We start from the raw sequence: 22,585 nt of genomic DNA, 5'->3' as shown, positions 1-22,585 counted from the left end.
GGAGCTGCTCTTTCAAATTTATAATGGAATGGGAAATAATTGGCTGTCTATCTTTTCTGGATTTTTCGGCCTGACAAAAGAAAGACGGGTTTTTATGACACTCTGTTTACTGTAAGCTCACCCATACCGATTTATACTTTCAGCCCTCTAGCTGCTGCCATTCTTTGATTACTATGAGTGTACATAAAACTTCAGTATGCAGGGCTCATGTAGTGTCTGACACTTATGGCCTACATAGTGAGCTGGTACATCTAGAAGAAATATTCCATAAGAATGGATATACAAAACATCAAATAAAAAGAGCTCTGCAAGAGACATCGATAGACCACCAAAAAAGAAGAGTAAGAAGAAAGATATGTAAAATCTATGGCCTTTCTACTTATTGTATGTGGGAAATATTTCTTCAAAAGTGCAAGAATAATGAAGAAGAATAAAGTGGCTTAACCTTCCTACTGCTGGCCAAGACAGCAGCTCTTCAGGAATCTGTGTAGACACATTGTTAGACTTCGAGAAATTCTGCTAGTACGGTAGGTTATGAGAGTTAGATATACTCTGGTTGAAAATGATTAATGGAAAATCTCATATAAAGATGTGAAACAAATACTAACAAAGAGATAGAGGGGCTGTCCAGTATATACCTCAGCTCAGTACAGCCGATAGATACACAAAACAGAACAGAAAATTTACGTATCCTAGCTTTTGGAACTTTGTTCCTTCGTCAGGCAGGAGAGAGGGGGAAAAAAAGGGGAAGAAGGGAAAGTGGATTCAGTTACTCACAATCCAGGTTATGAAGCAACAGGGGAAAGGTAAACAGGCAGGGTAGCAAAGATGGAGGCATGGATGTCAAAGGGAAGCCAAAGGGAAGCAGAGGGAAGTTGGTTGGTGTTGGAATTTAAGATATTTCTAACAGTAATTGGATTTTGTCACCTGAAGTCATAAGCACTTCAATTTTATAAAGGCAACTATGAATTTTGCAATAATTCGATGAAGTTCTTCAAACTTTTGAATTTTATGCGAAGGGGAATATGATAGGAAACTTAACATTTGTGCGTTGATTAGTAACCATCTAAACTATACATGACTCCCAATGTATTACTGTGTTTGAGGATTCACTAAATTCAGTACATTTTGATAAATTGTTCCATTCAAAGAAACACCTGTCACTTTATTTTGCTAAAAAACAGCATCGCTGTTCAGATTTCAGAACCATTTCCTCTTTAGGCACCCTAGTCACCCATGAACCCACGATAGACTAGTGTAACAAAGTTTTATTTTTTAATTTTATTTTACATTTTTGAAATTAAATTTTTTGTTCCAATTTTATTAGCATCACACACTCCACATAAAAGACAGTGAATTTCCTTGATAAAATTTACGGACATTCTCTGAAAAGCCAATAGAGCATCAAATTACATGTAGTTACCTCGAGCAATCAATGTAAGAAAATGATGGACACCATTCCTGCAGAATTGTGATGTTTGGAAGAACCAGCCATGATAAAACAATTCCATCTGGTGTGCAAAGCATACAAGACAGGTCAGTTACATTACATTAATACTTGTTCCATAAATCATGAATACGACATTTCATAATGATGTGGATCATGTCACCTTAACATAAATTTTCTTTACACAATATAATTATTTATTTATTTTACAGTTACTACTATGTGTCTAAAAATTCATCTATTGAGTAGAAGGAGTTGTCATTCAGAAATTCTTTTCATTTGCTTTTACGTGTTGCTTGGCTATCCATCCTCAGACTTCACTACAACTTGCACAGAAACCTGACTGCAGCTATAAGAGTTGAAGGACACAGAAAGGAAACAATGGTTGAGAGGGAGTGAGACGGGTTGTGGGCTATCCCAGATAATATTCAATATGTGCATTGACCAAGTAGTAAAGGTAGCAAGGAGAATCCTGGAAAAGGAATTTAAGTTCAAGAAGAAGATATAACAATTTAAAGGTTTGCTGTTGACACTGTAATTCTGCCAGTGAGAATAAAGAACTTAGAAATGCAAATGAGCAGAATGGGAAAGAAAACAAGGGTAATGGAATGTGGCCTCATTAAATCAGACAACACTGAGGGAATTAAGATTGCAATACAAGACACTAAAAGCAGTATCAGAGTTTTGCTATTTGGGCAGAAAAATAACTGAAAATGGCTGACGTAAAGAAGATATAAAATACATTCTGGACAGCAAGAGAAGCATTTTTTAAAAAGAAAAATTTGTTTACAATATAAATTTAAGTGTCAAGAATTCTTTTGGTGGTATTTGTCTGAAGAAGTCTTGCACAGAAATGAAATACGGACAATTCATCCTTCTTTTCTCTTATAATAAGCTTCTGAAATATGGTGATACTGAAGAATGACGAAGATTAGATGGATAATTTAATATCTAATGAGGAAAAAGCTAACAGAGAAAGCAAATGTATGGCACAAGTTGACTAAAAGAAGGAATCGATTTATAAAATATCTTGAGGCATCAAGGAATTGTCAAGTGTTGTTTGTATGTGTGTGTGTGTGTGTGTGTGTGTGTGTGTGTGTGTGTGCGTGGGTGGGTGGAGGGGGAAGGTAGACCTAGATTTGAATACAGTACGGATGTAGGTAGCAGTAGTTATACAGCGATGAAGAGGCTTCCACGGGATAGACTAGTGTGGAGAGATGCATTTGGAATGAAGACTGCAACATCATTGTCAATAAAATTTCAATACTTGCTTAAAAACATAGCTTTGCAAAGACTTGTTTGGTCTCCACTGGAATACCACCCAAGTGTACGAAATTCATATCAGAGTGTACTAACAAATGTCACAGAGCATACAAAGAAGGTTAGCATGAATGGTCTGTCTTGTCCATATCACAGAAGAATGTAATGGAGATGGTAAATAATTTGAACTGGCAAATAACTGAAGTAAGAGAAAGTCAATAGTGTTTAACATCTTGTCAGTTATGGTGTCATTGCGAAATGGACAACTAGCTCGGATAGTGAAAGGGAAGTGGCTGTTTTAGTTTCAAAGTAACCATCCCAGCATTTGCCTTATAGGATTGAAGAAAAACTTCTGGATGGCCTAATTGGGATTTGAACTATTGTCCCCCTAGAGGGGATACAGTCGAATGTTGCACACCTAATACCTTCAGAAGGTGGTTTTGCAATGTCTAATCTATAAACATTACTCAGCCATGCACTTAATGTTACCACAGAAACCATGAAAATAAAATCAGACTAATAACAGCACCCACAATGGATCAATGAAATGAATGCATGAAAAGCTATGAAAAAAAGAGAGAAGTAGCATCTGCCGTGTGTTTTAAAGTGAATGCAGAGCACAAATAAAGATACAAAAAGTCAGTCCGAGTACCTTCTATCAGTTACTATGTCCTGTACGAGACATGAAACAGCTCTTGGTAATAAAACTGAGTAGGAAATTAAGTATTCTATTTTTATTTATTTCATCAGTTAAAAGGGTACATTCTATTTGTCTGTAATCAGTGCTGCACCTTTACTAACCAGACTGGATCTCTTGTTAAGTCACATTTATATATTAAAATCTGTACCGTATAACTGAGTATAAACAGATTAACAAAAAACGCACACAAAACTGAAATCAAAATGTGATAGGATGATACAAGTTTTTAAAAGACTAAAAGGGGTTTTATTTGAAACATCCAAGTAACTCACTTCAATAACAGAATTGTTGTTCAGTCGATACTTATTGCCTGCAAGTATCGGTCTGCCATCGACATATATCGGCCTTTTCCCCTCGCTAGACAGGAAAAAATCTCCATTGTTCCGTAACCTAATGGTACCCTGTCGTCGAGATATCTTCCACGCTGGGCCCTCCAGCGAAAGATCTACGTCCACACTGCTATCTTTCGTTGTTCGACCCATTGTAATCTGAAAAGTAAATACACTGTTGTAATCAACTGTATACTGTGACTTTCCTGAAGATAGCTTCACAGATAGCTGGGTTCTGATTTGGATATTTGCTTTCATCTACACTTCCCTCAAAGCACACATGAAATCTGAAAATGAACACTATGCATTCTGGAAGGGGGGAAAAAAAAGTTTGTAGCATTGTCATCCACCTGCCAGCTACATGAAAAAGATAAGCATCTACTATGAATTTCTTAAACAGATACAGAGATAAAAGAGTAAAAATATCACATAAGTGGAGAAGGGAAAGAAGTTGACACAGAATCAGCAGAAAACATAGGCACAAAATATATTCTTGCACATATACAACATTAAACAAATTATGTTAACAGGTTATTAGGCATAATTGAAAGTATTCTGTTGCTTGCAACGGAAACCATTACACAAAAACGCGTAACTTGTTTTGCTGAGCTGATCAGTTTCTTTCCTTGCTTAGAACTTTTGCACATTTACAGTAACATTATCACCATGCATATTATTTCTGATTGTAACAATTTTCTAGACAATTCATCCAAGAAACTTTAATTCAGAAATAATAATATTGTTATTCCATCCTGAATTTCCCATTGTTTCATTCCGAAATAAGCTACCTCAAGGTACAAGAGCTAGTACAAACAGGCAAGATATTATATTTTGTAAGTACGTCTTTAAAAGGAATCTACCTCAAAACTGAAAACCACAAAATTGTAATGAAGGAATCTTTGCATTTTCTTGTAATGGGCCAGTTACATTTGTTTCTTTTATTCCCAGTAAAATATCAATTCCAAATATAAATTAGGATAATATTAACACAGTATTATGAAAAGGGTAGCTTGCTACTCATCATACAGAGAAGACACTGAGTAACAGACAGACACAACAAAAATAATACTACTCATTTAAGGTTTCGGTCAAATGGACTTCCTCTAAAATAGAAAACACACCCACTCTCACAATTACATGTCACACACATCAGATTATCTCTGGCTGCCGATGCTGGACTGCGCAAAGCAGCTGCGCTTGATGAGAGAAGCAATTTATGGGTGGTGGGATAAAGAGGAGTTTGTAGTGGGGAGGGGATGGATAGTAGGATAGGAGTGGGGGAAGGTGCACTGCTGCTTGTGGGAACATGCAGAGAAGTGGTAAGAGAGAAGAGAAGTAAAGGAGGGGAAAATGATGAGCGGGTGGGTGCATTGGTGGAAGAGAAGAGTGGGAGCAGGGAAGGGGATACATAGGTGAAGGACAGGGATTAGTGAAGTTTGAGGGCAAAGGGTTATGGGAATGTAGAATACATCTCAGGGAAAGTTCCCAACTGCATAATTCAGAATAGATGGTTTTGTTAGGATGGATCCAGGTACTTCAGGCTATGAAGCAGTTTTTGAAGTGAAGCATGTTGTGTTGGGAAACATACTCAGCAAGTGGGTGGTCCAGCTCTCTCTTGGCCACTGTTTGTCAGTGGCCATTCATGTCATTCATGTAGACAGACAGCTTGTTGGTTGTCATGCCCACATAGAATGCAGCTTAGGTTTTAGATCACATGACCGCCTTCACAGGTAACCCTGCCATTGGTGGATAGGGGATGCCTGTGACTGAACTGTAATAGAGGAGTAGAAGTAGAAGTAGAAGTAGTAGTAGTAGTAGTAGTAGTACTAGGAGGAGGAGGAGGTGGCGGTGGGAAAGTGTATGAGACAGATTGTATATAAAGCCCAGCCACCCATGGTCGTCACATGATGAGCTGACCCACTACAAATATACCAAAGTTCTCATTGATGCCTTCACAGACTGAAATAACCCACCCAACTTAGTGCAGAAGTGTATCTCCCATCACTTGTCTCTCCAGTCATCTACCACCACTTACATTCCCACTGTCCAACTGCAAAGCAGTACTCCCCTTGTGACTCATTACCATCCAGGACTGGAGCAAGTGAATCACATTCTCAAAATGTGTTCAAATGTGTGTGAAATCTTATGGGACTTAACTGCTAAGGTCATCAGGCCCTAAGCTTACACACTACTTAACCTAAATTATCCAAAGGACAAACACACACACACACACACACACACACACACACACACACACATGCCAGAGGGAGGACTCGAACCTCTGCCGGGACATGCCACACAGTCCATGACTGCAGCGCCCTAGACCGCTCGACTAATCTTGCGCACCGAATCACATTCTCCACCATGGTTTTGACTATCTCTAGTTGTGTCCTCAAATGAGGAGTATCCTTACCATTACCCTTCTCAAGCCTCGCACAGTGGTATACTGCTGCACACTAAACCTACAGAACATCCCTGTCCATTCTTACCCCACCCACGCTCTCAACCCCTTGCCTCATGGCTCATATTCCTGCTTAGATGTAAGACCTGTCCTATACACCCTCCCGCCATCACCTACTCCAGTCCAGTCACAGGCATGTCATCCCATCAAAGGCAGCATGTGGCTCTACAAACTAGACTGCAACCACTGTGCTGTTTTCTATGTGGGCACAATGACCAGCAAGTTGTCTGTCTGCACGAATGGTCACCAAGAAACTGTGGCCAAGAAACAGCTGGACCATCAAGCTGCTGAGCATGCTGCCCAAGAAAATGTTCTTCATCTCTACGACATAGTCTGTGCCATATGGATCCGTCCTACCAACACCAGCTTCTCTGAACTAAACTGTGCAGGTTCCTGTAGACTCCTCGTGGCCTCAACCTTTGCTAGTCCCTGTCCTTCATCCAACTATCCACTTCCCTGCTCCCACTGCACCACAACACACCCCTCTATTTCACCAATGCACCCACTAGTCTTTTTCTCCTTCTCTCCTTTCCCACCCCCTCCCTGCCTCACTCAAACCACCTAACTGCACCAAGCAGCTCTACCCTGTCCCCACGACATCCCTGTATGCTCCCACAAACAGCTATACATTTCCCCCCAGCTCCTACCCTCTTCCCCCTCTCCATGACCACTAACAACAGATTGCTTCTCACATCAAGCACAGCTGCTGTGTGCAGTCCGACCTCAGTGGCCACAGACAATGGTCAGTTGTGGGTGAGTTGTGCTGTGTGTGAGTGTTTGTGTGACATCTACTTTAGAAGAAGCATTTTAGCCAAAAGCTTAAATGTACAGCAGCCTTCTTGTTGTGATTCAACATCTCCTCTATTTGGTGAGTAGCCATTTCTTCTCTTCATAATGTTGTTATTCCATCCTAGATTTTCCACGGTTAGGAAAATATTAATTTCAAATTGTTGTTGAGTGATGGAAGGAAGGTGACAAGTAGGGAAAAATTCTTTTTATTAATGATTCGTGGAAAACATTGTTGCATATTTTCATCGAAGAACTTCCAGACCACTACACAGTTTCGACTGAGAGAATGCAGTAACCATTTGACTGATACGAAAGTGGCGGTCATACAGGACAGTCAGTCATTTGTACTCTGATTAAAATTACTCTTCGGCCGACCCTTCAGCAAGTAAAGTGGTAGCTGCTGATCGACCGTAGTTCTTCTTTCTCTAGTACCACATCCTAGCCGTGTTCCCTGTTTTGTAGACAAGTGCAGTGCCTTGTAAAGTGTGACTGGCTGCAACTGGCAACACTGGACCTCACTAAAGCAATCTATCAATCATAAAGTAATTTTACTCGGCATATAAGAGACATGGAAGTCTATAGTTGTGCCACACTAGGACTATTTCAGTTAACATTCCTTTTTACAAAAAATTGTTAGGAAGTTTAATGCTATGAGTTTCTGTGCCTATAAAACTATTTAAAAATATATTCTATACACTGTCATTTCCCTTATAGAGTGAAATGAGTTGAAAACACGAATGTGAATGTCTCGGCTTCACGTGTACTTACGTACGTCACTACTGGTAATATACTTACGCCTACTACAACTGAACCCACAATATTCACATTTGTGAATTTATTTCGAAATAATTTCACATGACTGTCAATCATCATTAATGTCTGATTCTTTTGGACACGCAACTAAATATTACATACCAAGGCAGGCACAAGACAATAACACTGATGACCTTGATCGCTCACAGTCCCACTGTCACTGATGTGGCAATACAGAGTAGAGTGGCGAGCATTAAGTGACGAGTGTAGGGGACAATGTAGACAGTGTGACATGTGGAAGTTCAGGATGGCCCAGGAGGCACACACTGATAGCAACCACTTGCAATTAATGAGAAATCCATGTCTGAGTCCCAGTCTGACACAAATTTTTGTATGTCACTAACAAGCAGTACAATACAAATAAAGCCAAGATTTCCACATTTGTAAATTTATTTTACTTTTATGTCCAGTAATTGAGTGCACAGTGCTTTTTTAAATTTATTATTATTATTATTATTATTATTATTATTATTTTTTTTTATTAACTGCTGCATGAAACTGTGCCGTGACATTCCTCGTTTTACTGTTTAATATTCTTTGGAAGTTAGTGACACACAGAGCAACAGAACATTATTAACTGTAGTCAGATGCAGATTCTAGGGCCCCAGTCACAATTTTTACACTCTTAGATTAAATTATTTTAGACTCCTTATAGTGGTATCTCATCTGACTCTAACTATGAACTTCAAGGCTCGGGTAATTGATTAGAAAAAGAGATTCACTGAATTGAGTGTAATCTCATGCACACTGTGGGTAAATTAAGTTTACTTATATTTACAGCTACTACCTAGTCAGCAAAATAGCCCATGATGGTTGCAGCAAGGAAGAAATTAAAAAAGTAGACTAGCACTGGCAAAAAGGGCACTCCTGGCCAAGAGAAGTCTACTTGCATTAAATATAGGTCTTAATTTCAGGAAGAAATTTCTGAGAATATATGTTTGGAGCACAGTGTTGTATGGTAGTGAAACATCGATTTTGGAAAACTGGGAAAGATGAGATCAAAGCATTTGAGATGTGGCACTACAGAATAATGTTGAAAATCAGGTGGACTGATTAGGTAACAAATGTGTGTATGGGGGGGGGGGGGGGGGGGCTCTCCAGAGAATTGGTGAGGAAAGGACAGGATGGTAGGACACTGGAATACACCCATCTAATAATTGAGGACGTAAGTTGCAATTGCTACAATGAGATGAGTTGGCACAAGGGAGCAATTGCGTTAAGAGCAGGTGCTCAAAATGACCCCCCTCTGTGGTGGCAACAGCAGCTCAACATATTCAGAAAATGTTGTCAAACACTCATCCAATTTTGGCTGCCAAAATTCTTGGAACAACAAGGCAAATACTGCCTCCTAGCTCAGAGCGCAAACAGATTTTTTGCACCACGAATAAATCACATGAATGTAGACCTGGAGAAAGAGCAGGCCAGGCAAATATTCTATCACCAGAAACACCTCTTAATACTGTTGCAGACAGATTGGTAGTGTTTGACCTTGCATTGCAAAACCTAGCTGTAGATCTATTTGTAAGTTGTTGAAACTCTTAGAAGAGGATTGCAGAGTATTGTTCACATACCTGTCCTTTTTTCCCCCTAAGGTAAGTCTTTCCGCTCCTGGGATTGGAATGACTCCTTACCCTCTCCCTTAAAACCCACATCCTTTCGTCTTTCCCTCTCTTTCCCTCTTTCCTGACGAAGCAACCGTTTGTTGCGAAAGCTTGAATTTTGTGTGTATGTGTGTCTATCGACCTGCCAGCGCTTTTGTTTGGTAAGTCTCATCATCTTTCTTTTTAGAAGTTAAACTCTGATTGATAAGAATAGGTCCACTTATTCATGTTGCACTAACTGCAGCCCACACTCCAGTTTTCAGATCTCGCAGATGATCCTTATGTAACTGATGAGAACCTTCAGAATTATAATATAACTTGTTCTGAAATTTCACATACTCTGATAAATGCAGTGATGTTTCATCAGAAGAAAAAGAGCCTGAAGTCTACTTCATGCACAGAGCGCAACAGCCTGTTACAGTACCGATGTCTGAACTGGTGAGTTGATGCACTACCATTATTACCAGGCATTTTGTTAACAGCTTTTCATGGCTGTAGCTTAAAGGTTAGGAATACATCATCTTCAACAGCAATGTTTCATTTTCTTTAGTGCATGTTTTGGAGTTACATATCCATTTTCAAGAGCTACATTAATGTGTTTTGGTGTTACTCTCTCTTTAGTTCCGTATGTTTTCACCAATGGAACACAATCACTCTGCTTGGTTTCACTTTGAGTTTGTTTGCAGCTCTGCCAGTAGGTGCTGCTTGCACACAAGTCTATAGTTCCAATTGCAGAACAATTTTCCAACATGATTTTATCTTGCCTAGTTCTTTGTGCTAGTTGGTTTTCTACAGCTTTTTTGTTCAACATGGATCCAGTCTACAGAAATTTTAATAATCTATATAGTGTCATATCATTGGAAATGTGTACACCAGGAACTTTTCACCCGAGAATGAATCAGTATGCAACATATGAATCTTTTCTTGTATATTTCATCATGATGTACACTTGTTGATCCGTCACATATACCACAATGAATGAGAACCCTATGTAACAAAGCAGAAAAGTATTCTCTATTGCCCAGTGAATGTGGTATAATACAAAACGTTAATCAATAGGTTATCTGCCAAATTGAGCAAGTGAGAGGGAAAGCGTGACAGGCTGATGGGGCATGCCTACAGGGGGTACCGATTCTCATACAAAGCCAGGCACAGTGATTGCATCATATGTAAAATATCCTGTACATATAATAATGGGTATTGCCATCCACTTATTTTTTACAGTCTTAGATGAGTATGCAAGGTTTGATGTATACAAAGCACATCATTTGTGATCTATCACGGAAACATTAACCAATCATAATTTGTTTCTGATTTTCATACTAAAGGATACTTTTTCTAAAGGGAGTAGTATGTGAATAAGCATCAAAAAATTGATTTTTAAATTTTTACCTTAAAAATTCTCCACTTTTTACTTGAAGGAAGTTTCAGTAAAGGAAAGTTTAAAATAGGACGAATTTAAAAGTGGATGTACACATGACGACACCCTAATGTCATGCAGACAACTGTGTTAAAAACAGAATTTGATCCTCGCTTGTTTGTTTTTTATGAATTCTTCATCTGTAATGATGGCTAACCTGCATAAACATTATGGCTGCTTTGCTTTTGTTTGTATAAAGAGCTTAATCACGGTTTTTCCCACTAACATTTGTGTCTAAATCTACATACATGCCGCACAAGTCACTGTACGATGCACGGTGGAGGTTGCCCTGTACCACTACTACTCGTTTCCTCCCCTGTTCCACTCACAGATAGAGCAATGGAAAAATGACTGTCTATATGCCTCCACATGAGCCTTGATTTCTCTTATCTTCGCTGTCCTTACGTAAAGTGTAGGATCGTTCTGCAATCAGCTTCAAATGCTGGTTCTCTAAACTTTCTCAACAGTGTGCTTTGAAGTTCTCTCCATGGATTGCCATCTGAGCTCCTGAACCACCTCCGTAACACTTGTATATCATTTGAACCTACTGGTAACAAATCTAAAATCTAGCAGCCAGCTCTTAATTGCTTCAATGTCTCCCTTAATCCAAACTGTACAGATCTCAAACACTTGGGCAGTACTCGAGAACAGATTGCACTAGTGTTCTGTATGTGGTCTCCTTTACAGATGAAACACACTTTCCTAAAATTCCCGCAGTATATCAAAGTCACCCATTTGCCTTTCCTGCCGTAATCCTCATGTGCTCGTCCCATTTCATATAGCTTTGCAATGTTATGCCTAGATATTTAAATGATGACTGTGTCAAGCAGGACACTACTAATGTTGTATCTGAACATTACAAGTTTGTTTTCCCTACTCATTCACATTAACTCACATTTCTCTTCATTTAGAACTAACAGCAGTGCATCACACCCACTAGAAGTTTTATCTATGTCACCTTGTATCATCCTAAAGTCGCTCATCTATGACATATTCCCATTCACCACAGCAGATTGCTGCCCACCTTGTCTGCCAAATCATTTATGTATACAGAAAATAACAGCAGTCCTCTCACACTTCCCTGGAGCACTCCTGAAGATACCCTTGTCTCTGATGAACATATGCTATTGAGGACAACATATTGGGTTCTATTACTTAAGAAGTCTTTGAACCACTCACATATATGACAACCCTAGTTGTATGCTTGTACTTTTGTTGACAGTCTACGATGGGCTACTGCGTCAAATGCTTATCGGAAATCTAGAAATATGGAATTTACCTGTTGCCCTTTGTCCGTAGTTTGCAATATACCCTGTGAGAAAAGGGCAAGCTGAGCTTCACACGAGGGATGGTTTCTAAAACTGTGCTGATTAGTGGACATAATCTTTTTGGTCTCTAGGAAATTTATTATATTCAAACTCAGAATATGCTCTAGAATTCTGCAGCAAACTTATGTTAAGAACATTAGTCTGCAATTTTGCGGGTTCGTTCTTTTACCCTTCTTATATACAGGAGTCACCGGTGCTTTTTTCCAGCCACTTGGGGTTTTGCACTGGATGAGAGATTTGTGTTAAACGCATGCTAAGGGGCTGATGCCATAGAGTACTCTTTGCAAAACTGAAGTGGGATTCCAACTGGACCTGGTGACTAATCTGTTTTCAACTCTTTCAGTTGTTTCTTTATGCCAGGGATGCTTATTAACATGTCATCCATGTGGGAGTCTGTTCAGTGGTCAAATGATGGTTTATCAGTATGATTGTCCTGCATGAATGATTTATTAAATGCGGAATTCAAAACTTCAGCTTTTGATTTACTACCTTCAATTGCCACATCAGCATATTCAATGAGTGACTGGATGGAAGCCACAGGCCCCCTTAGCTGTATTACATAGGACCAGAATTTTCTCAGGTTCTCAGTCCAGGTTCCCTGGAATGTCTTTTGCAAAAATACAATGGTGGTAGTTGTATTCTTCATGCATCAAGCTTTTCACAGACGCATGAATCTCTGCTAACTTTGTCCATCGTCATTTGATTGTTCTCTTTTTTGGACCGATAGTGCGACAGCAATTGCATCATCATCATTTTCTGAATTTCTCTGCTAAGCCACAGTGGATCTTTCCCATCCTTAACCCACTTCCTAGGCACATACTTGTCCAGAGCACAATTTATAATCTGTTTAAACTTTGCCCATAATTACTCTATGTTCAATATACTGGAACTAAATGAGTACAGTTCATTGTCTAAGTGATATTTTAACAACTGCTTATCTGCTCTTTCTAGCACAAACACTCTACTAGCCTTATTACCTTTCATAAGAACAATTGCTATGTTGACGTCATGATCACTAATCGCTGTCTGTATACTGATGTCATCAATATGCTTCAGCCTGTTTGTAGCTACAAAGTCTGACATATGAGGTTCATTCGAATGAAAACTGGTCAGTGCTTCTACTTTTGCCTTACAAGTAAGGTGGCACCACGTAACTGCGGGTATGGTGGTGCCATCTATTGACAGAGAGACTGATGCATACACACTGTTGGATGTTGCGTAGTGCCAGTGTGGTTTCACGCCGAGGAGAAGGTGGTCAAACAAGTTGTTATGCACTACCGAACATCCAAGCGAGTAAGAAGGAACAATGAGGAGTGATTCGATTTTTGGCGGTAGAGGGAATTGGAGGCCGTGAAATGTATCGATGGACGAAGGCTGTGTACTGTGAGTACAGTCTGAGTCGTTTAAGTGTAGTGGAATGGCGCAAACGATTCCTTGATGGGCGCGAGTCACTGGAAGACGATGCTCATCCTGGACAGGCTCATCGTGTCATCACACAGGAAATGGTTGCCAAAGTGAATGTTTTAGTCTTAGACAACCCCAAAATCACCGTGGATGAGATCCATAGGTTACTGGGTATTAGTGTGAGCACCACCCACACCACAATGCACCAACACTTGAACTTCCAAAAAATCAGTGCGCAGTGGATTCCCCACCAACTGACTGCCGAACAGCGCAATATTTGCATGGCACTGTCTTTGAATCATCTGCAACATTATCACAAGGAGGAATATGGCTTTCTGTTGCATACAGTCACGGGTAATGAAACATGGTGTCACCACTTTGAACCAGAAAGCAAACATCAAAGCAAGCAGTGGAAACATGCGACTTCACCACCACCAAAGAAATCAAAGGCCGTGCACTCCAGTTCTGGTAAGGCCATAATGTATCTTTTTTGACCACAAGGGCCCATTGCTTGTCGTGTTCCTGGAACAGGGAACCACCATCAACGCTCAGCGTTATCAAGCCACTTTACAGAACCTTAGATGAGCCATCAAGTCTAAACACCAGGACATGTTGTCCAATGGCATTATGCTCCTGCATAATAATGTCCACCCACACACGACCAATGTGGTAAAGACGACATTGCAGCAGTTTTGGAGGAAAATGCTGGAACACCCATCGTACAGTCCCGACCTTTCACCGTGTGACTTTCATGTGTTTGGACGTCTAGAACAAGCTATTTGTGGACACCGATTCGCAACAGACGACAAAATGTGTGACTGGGTATAGGCCTGGATCCGACAGCAGCCTACTAGCTTCTTCAAGGATAGAATCGACCAGCTAGTGTTGCAATGGGATAAATGTGCCAACAATTTTGGTGACTATTTTTGAGTTGTGTACTGTGTATAACAACATTTTTGAGTTAATAAAATCGTTACCGTTACTTTACACTAGCGACCAGTTTTCATTTAAATGCCCCTTATATTTCCACTGTATATGCGCTGCCGAACTAGCTTCTCAACATTTTTTGGAAAACTGTGTTCAAAAGTGCTTCGCAAGACTGTCTGTCTGCACATCATGTAATGAATCCATGGACGTCCCAGTCTATACTTGGGGTATGCTGCAATCTCCCCCGCAACTAGTATTGTGGAATTTATTTTTTTATTTACACGTCAAGTTCCGTAAGACCAAACTGAGGAGCAAATCTCCAAGGTCATGGAACACGTCGGTACATGAAATTACAACATAAAAGTAATAACAGATAAAAATAAAATGTTTATAAACCTGATAGAAGTCAGTCCATAAGTTTAAGTAAACGCAATCAACAATACAACAAGAATCAGCTTAATTTTTCAAGGAACTCCTCGACAGAATAGAAGGAGTGACCTGAGTTGAAAGTGCATGGATTACTGCTAAGACTTTTGAATTCGAGCAGTAGCTTATTGAAAATGGATGCAGCAGTATACTGCACACCTTTCTGCACAAGAAATAAGGAAGTCTGATCCAAATGCAGATTTGATTTCTGCTGAGTATTAACTGAGTTAAAGCTGCTTATTCTTGGTAATAAGCCTATATTGTTAACAAGAAATGACAGTAAGGAATATTTATATATATGGTTATAATAGAAGGAAACATTCCATGAAGGAAAAATATACCTAAAAACAAAGATGATGTGACTTACCAAATGAAAGTGCTGGCAGGTCGACAGACACACAAACGAACACAAACATACACACAAAATTCAAGCTTTCGCAACAAACTGTTGCCTCATCAGGAAAGAGGGAAGGAGAGGGAAAGACGAAAGGATGTGGGTTTTAAGGGAGAGGGTAAGGAGTCATTCCAGTCCCGGGAGCGGAAAGACTTACCTTAGGGGGAAAAAAGGACGGGTATACACTCGCACACACACACACACACACACACACACACACACACACACACACATATCCATCCACACATATATCTGTATATGTGTGGATAAAGTTACATCTCCTTGTACAACAATATATTTAGTTAATACACCAGAAAGCTTGCACCAAACATTAATCTTCTCATTTGCATTAATCCTCCTACGATTCCTTGTGTACAGTGAAAACAGCTTGTCTGTTGTAACAACACATGTTCCATAATTACGGTTAGGTATAACTCCAACAGCAAAAGTGCGATAAGAAATAATGTCCCTCTCATTGTAGGCTTCCAATCCAGCAAGTGGTGTGTCAGTACCTCTCAAAACAGCAATTGTTAACCATGCATTGCCACTAACTACTTCTGTGGTAGTACAAGAAAACTGAATCTTGCAACCAACAAAAGTAATAGGTCCTTGTAGCAACTCCTGTTGACCAGTCTCATTTGGTGTTATTGAAAATGTATCCACTGTCTTGTAAACTGGCATTCTGCTCCTCCTTGCATATCTTCTACAGCGATACGGCATGGGTGTGTGCTCCGTGCGGCTGCCTCGAGTCGAATGAGCATGCTGCTGCCTCAGAACAGGATGCGAACTTCCTGCCCCCACTCGCGCGCACAGCGCCAGCGTGCCTTATCGCTTCCGGTTGCGTAATGACCAACTTGATTTTTCAGCAACACGGGCCTAGTAATACTAGGGCCCGTGTTGCGCTCCCTCTCGCACACTCGCGCGGCTGCCTCGCTCAGCGGCTAAGTCCGCTTCAAGGTCATGCGCCTATAAGGCGACACATACAGCCCTAGTATTACTAGGCCCGTGTTGCTGAAAAATCAAGTTGGTCATTACGCAACCGGAAGCGATAAGGCACGCTGGCGCTGTGCGCGCGAGTGGGGGCTGGAAGTTCGCATCCTGTTCTGAGGCAGCAGCATGCTCATTCGACTCGAGGCAGCCGCACGGAGCACACAGCCATGCCGTATCACCGTAGAAGATATGCAAGGAGGAGCAGAATGCCAGTTTACAAGACAGTGTATACATTTTCAATAACACCAAATGAGACTGGTCAACAGGAGTTGCTACAAGGACCTATTACTTTTGTTGGTTGCAAGATTCAATTTTCTTGTACTACCACAGAAGTAGTTAGTGGCAATGCATGGTTAACAATTGCTGTTTTGAGAGGTACTGACACACCACTTGCTGGATTGGAAGCCTACAATGAGAGGGACATTATTTCTTATCGCACTTTCGTCTTTCCCTCTCCTTCCCTCTTTCCTGATGAGGCAACAGTTTGTTACGAAAGCTTGAATTTTGTGTGTATGTTTGTGTTCGTTTGTGTGTCTGTCGACCTGCCAGCACTTTCATTTGGTAAGTCACATCATCTTTGTTTTTAGGTGTGTGTCTATATATATATATATATATATATATATATATATATATATATATATATATATATATATATATATATATATATGGTTATAATAGAAGGAAACATTCCATGAAGGAAAAATATACCTAAAAACAAAGATGATGTGACTTACCAAATGAAAGTGCTGGCAGGTCGACAGACACACAAACGAACACAAACATACGCACAAAATTCAAGCTTTCGCAACAAACTGTTGCCTCATCAGGAAAGAGGGAAGGAGAGAGAAAGACGAAAGGATGTGGGTTTTAAGGGAGAGGGTAAGGAGTCATTCCAGTCCCGGGAGCGGAAAGACTTACCTTAGGGGGAAAAAAGGACGGGTATACACTTGCACACACACACATATCCATCCACACATATACAGACACAAGCAGACATATTTAAAGACAAAGAGTTTGGGCAGAGATGAAAGTCGAGGCAGAAGTGCAGAAGCAAAGATGTTGATGAATGACAGGTGAGGTATGAGTGGCGGAAATTTGAAATTAGCGGAGATTGAGGCCTGGTGGATAACGGGAAGAGAGGATATATTGAAGAGCAAGTTCCCATCTCCGGAGTTCGAATAGGTTGGTGTTACTAGGAAGTATCCAGATAACCCGGACGGTGTAACACTGCGCCAAGATGTGCTGGTCGTGCACCAAGGCATGTTTAGCCACAGGGTGATCCTCATTACCAACAAACACTGTCTGCCTGTGTCCATTCATGCGAATGGACAGTTTGTTGCTGGTCATTCCCACATAGAATGCATCACAGTGTAGGCAGGTCAGTTGGTAGATCACGTGGGTGCTTTCACACGTGGCTCTGCCTTTGATTGTGTACACCTTCCGGGTTACAGGACTGGAGTAGGTGGTGGTGGGAGGGTGCATGGGACAGGTTTTACACCGGGGGCGGTTACAAGGGTAGGAGCCAGAGGGTAGGGAAGGTGGTTTGGGGATTTCATAGGGATGAACTAAGAGGTTACGAAGGTTAGGTGGACGGCGGAAAGACACTCTTGGTGGAGTGGGGAGGATTTCATGAAGGATGGATCTCATTTCAGGGCAGGATTTGAGGAAGTCATATCCCTGCTGGAGAGCCACATTCAGAATCTGATCCAGTCCCGGAAAGTATCCTGTCACAAGTGGGGCACTTTTGTGGTTCTTCTGTGAGAGGTTCTGGGTTTGAGAGGATGAGGAAGTGGCTCTGGTTATTTGCTTCTGTACCAGGTCGGGAGGGTAGTTGCGGGATGCGAAAGCTGTTGTCAGGTTGTTGGTGTAATGCTTCAGGGATTCCGGACTGGAGCAGATTCGTTTGCCACGAAGACCTAGGCTGTAGGGAAGGGACCGTTTGATGTGGAATGGGTGGCAGCTGTCGTAATGGAGGTACTGTTGCTTGTTGGTGGGTTTGATGTGGACGGACGTGTGAAGCTGGCCATTGGACAGGTGAAGGTCAACATCAAGGAAAGTGGCATGGGATTTGGAGTAGGACCAAGTGAATCTGATGGAACCAAAGGAGTTGAGGTTGGAGAGGAAATTCTGGAGTTCTTCTTCACTGTGAGTCCAGATCATGAAGATGTCATCAATAAATCTGTACCAAACTTTGGGTTGGCAGGCCTGGGTAACCAAGAAGGCTTCCTCTAAGCGACCCATGAATAGGTTGGCGTACGAGGGGGACATCCTGGTACCCATGGCTGTTCCCTTTAATTGTTGGTATGTCTGGCCTTCGAAAGTGAAGAAGTTGTGGGTCAGGATGAAGCTGGCTAAGGTAATGAGGAAAGATGTTCTAGGTAGGGTGGCAGGTGATCGGCGTGAAAGGAAGTGCTCCATCGCAGCGAGGCCCTGGACGTGCGGGATATTTGTGTATAAGGAAGTGGCATCAATGGTTACAAGGATGGTTTCTGGGGGTAACGGATTGGGTAAGGATTCCAGGCGTTCGAGAAAGTGGTTGGTGTCTTTGATGAAGGATGGGAGACTGCATGTAATGGGTTGAAGGTGTTGATCTACGTAGGCAGAGATACGTTCTGTGGGGGCTTGGTAACCAGCTACAATGGGGCGGCCGGGATGATTGGGTTTGTGAATTTTAGGAAGAAGGTAGAAGGTAGGGGTGCGGGGTGTCGGTGGGGTCAGGAGGTTGATGGAGTCAGGTGAAAGGTTTTGTAGGGGGCCTAAGGTTCTGAGGATTCCTTGAAGCTCTGCCTGGACATCAGGAATGGGATTACCTTGGCAAACTTTGTATGTGGTGTTGTCTGAAAGCTGACGCAGTCCCTCAGCCACATACTCCCGACGATCAAGTACCACGGTCGTGGAACCCTTGTCCGCCGGAAGAATGACGATGGACCGGTCAGCCTTCAGATCTCGGATAGCCTGGGCTTCAGCAGTGGTGATGTTGGGAGTAGGATTAAGGTTTTTTAAGAAGGATTGAGAGGCAAGGCTGGAAGTAAGAAATTCCTGGAATTTCTTACTTCCAGCCTTGCCTCTCAATCCTTCTTAAAAAACCTTAATCCTACTCCCAACATCACCACTGCTGAAGCCCAGGCTATCCGAGATCTGAAGGCTGACCGGTCCATCGTCATTCTTCCGGCGGACAAGGGTTCCACGACCGTGGTACTTGATCGTCGGGAGTATGTGGCTGAGGGACTGCGTCAGCTTTCAGACAACACCACATACAAAGTTTGCCAAGGTAATCCCATTCCTGATGTCCAGGCAGAGCTTCAAGGAATCCTCAGAACCTTAGGCCCCCTACAAAACCTTTCACCTGACTCCATCAACCTCCTGACCCCACCGACACCCCGCACCCCTACCTTCTACCTTCTTCCTAAAATTCACAAACCCAATCATCCCGGCCGCCCCATTGTAGCTGGTTACCAAGCCCCCACAGAACGTATCTCTGCCTACGTAGATCAACACCTTCAACCCATTACATGCAGTCTCCCATCCTTCATCAAAGACACCAACCACTTTCTCGAACGCCTGGAATCCTTACCCAATCCGTTACCCCCAGAAACCATCCTTGTAACCATTGATGCCACTTCCTTATACACAAATATCCCGCACGTCCAGGGCCTCGCTGCGATGGAGCACTTCCTTTCACGCCGATCACCTGCCACCCTACCTAGAACATCTTTCCTCATTACCTTAGCCAGCTTCATCCTGACCCACAACTTCTTCACTTTCGAAGGCCAGACATACCAACAATTAAAGGGAACAGCCATGGGTACCAGGATGGCCCCCTCGTACGCCAACCTATTCATGGGTCGCTTAGAGGAAGCCTTCTTGGTTACCCAGGCCTGCCAACCCAAAGTTTGGTACAGATTTATTGATGACATCTTCATGATCTGGACTCACAGTGAAGAAGAACTCCAGAATTTCCTCTCCAACCTCAACTCCTTTGGTTCCATCAGATTCACTTGGTCCTACTCCAAATCCCATGCCACTTTCCTTGATGTTGACCTTCACCTGTCCAATGGCCAGCTTCACACGTCCGTCCACATCAAACCCACCAACAAGCAACAGTACCTCCATTACGACAGCTGCCACCCATTCCACATCAAACGGTCCCTTCCCTACAGCCTAGGTCTTCGTGGCAAACGAATCTGCTCCAGTCCGGAATCCCTGAAGCATTACACCAACAACCTGACAACAGCTTTCGCATCCCGCAACTACCCTCCCGACCTGGTACAGAAGCAAATAACCAGAGCCACTTCCTCATCCTCTCAAACCCAGAACCTCTCACAGAAGAACCACAAAAGTGCCCCACTTGTGACAGGATACTTTCCGGGACTGGATCAGATTCTGAATGTGGCTCTCCAGCAGGGATATGACTTCCTCAAATCCTGCCCTGAAATGAGATCCATCCTTCATGAAATCCTCCCCACTCCACCAAGAGTGTCTTTCCGCCGTCCACCTAACCTTCGTAACCTCTTAGTTCATCCCTATGAAATCCCCAAACCACCTTCCCTACCCTCTGGCTCCTACCCTTGTAACCGCCCCCGGTGTAAAACCTGTCCCATGCACCCTCCCACCACCACCTACTCCAGTCCTGTAACCCGGAAGGTGTACACAATCAAAGGCAGAGCCACGTGTGAAAGCACCCACGTGATCTACCAACTGACCTGCCTACACTGTGATGCATTCTATGTGGGAATGACCAGCAACAAACTGTCCATTCGCATGAATGGACACAGGCAGACAGTGTTTGTTGGTAATGAGGATCACCCTGTGGCTAAACATGCCTTGGTGCACGACCAGCACACCTTGGCGCAGTGTTACACCGTCCGGGTTATCTGGATACTTCCTAGTAACACCAACCTATCCGAACTCCGGAGATGGGAACTTGCTCTTCAATATATCCTCTCTTCCCGTTATCCACCAGGCCTCAATCTCCGCTAATTTCAAATTTCCGCCACTCATACCTCACCTGTCATTCATCAACATCTTTGCTTCTGCACTTCTGCCTCGACTTTCATCTCTGCCCAAACTCTTTGTCTTTAAATATGTCTGCTTGTGTCTGTATATGTGTGGATGGATATGTGTGTGTGTGCAAGTGTATACCCGTCCTTTTTTCCCCCTAAGGTAAGTCTTTCCGCTCCCGGGACTGGAATGACTCCTTACCCTCTCCCTTAAAACCCACATCCTTTCGTCTTTCCCTCTCCTTACCTCTTTCCTGATGAGGCAACAGTTTGTTGCGAAAGCTTGAATTTTGTGCGTATGTTTGTGTTCGTTTGTGTGTCTGTCGACCTGCCAGCACTTTCATTTGGTAAGTCACATCATCTTTGTTTTTAGGTATATATATATATATATATATATATATATATATATATATATATATATATATATAGTTATAATAGAAGGAAACATTCCATGAAGGAAAAATATACCTAAAAACAAAGATGATGTGACTTACCAAATGAAAGTGCTGGCAGGTCGACAGACACACAAACGAACACAAACATACACACAAAATTCAAGCTTTCGCAACAAACTGTTGCCTCATCAGGAAAGAGGGAAGGAGAGGGAAAGACGAAAGGATGTGGGTTTTAAGGGAGAGGGTAAGGAGTCATTCCAGTCCCGGGAGCGGAAAGACTTACCTTATGGGGAAAAAAGGACGGGTATACACTCGCACACACACACACACATATCCATCCACACATATACAGACACAAGCAGACATATTCTGCTTGTGTCTGTATATGTGTGGATGGATATGTGTGTGTGTGCGAGTGTATACCCGTCCTTTTTTCCCCATAAGGTAAGTCTTTCCGCTCCCGGGACTGGAATGACTCCTTACCCTCTCCCTTAAAACCCACATCCTTTCGTCTTTCCCTCTCCTTCCCTCTTTCCTGATGAGGCAACAGTTTGTTGCGAAAGCTTGAATTTTGTGTGTATGTTTGTGTTCGTTTGTGTGTCTGTCGACCTGCCAGCACTTTCATTTGGTATATATATATATATATATATATATATATACTGAGAAGCCAATGTCAAAATATCCAGACTCATGAACATGGGTTGACCAGAGGTTTGTGAACTTGCACCACTTATTGCCCATATATACTGAGAAGCCAATGTCAAAATATCCAGACTCATGAACATGGGTTGACCAGAGGTTTGTGAACTTGCCCCACTTATTGCCCAGACTGCCCATTTCTAAGCCAAAAATACCCTTTTAGAATGGGAAGAGTTACCCCAGAATATAATACCATACAATA

At 42.0% G+C, this 22,585-nt stretch overlaps 1 protein-coding gene across 3 annotated transcripts in view; it reads right to left on the bottom strand.

Moving 5' to 3' along the window:
• Nucleotides 1-22,585, bottom strand: part of LOC126100204 (microspherule protein 1) — a 154,531-nt gene that overhangs the window by 20,994 nt on the left and 110,952 nt on the right. For all 3 annotated transcript variants that reach the window (XM_049910765.1, XM_049910764.1, XM_049910766.1), the window contains one exon: nt 3,680-3,895. In XM_049910765.1, the coding sequence (XP_049766722.1) occupies nt 3,680-3,895 (216 nt within the window). The remainder of the gene's footprint in view (nt 1-3,679; nt 3,896-22,585) is intronic.

This window comes from Schistocerca cancellata, chromosome 9, assembly GCF_023864275.1.
Source record: "Schistocerca cancellata isolate TAMUIC-IGC-003103 chromosome 9, iqSchCanc2.1, whole genome shotgun sequence".
Lineage (NCBI taxonomy): Eukaryota > Metazoa > Arthropoda > Insecta > Orthoptera > Acrididae > Schistocerca > Schistocerca cancellata.
The sequence above is the reverse complement of the archived record's forward strand: the minus strand, read 5'-3'. Positions and strand labels throughout refer to the sequence as shown.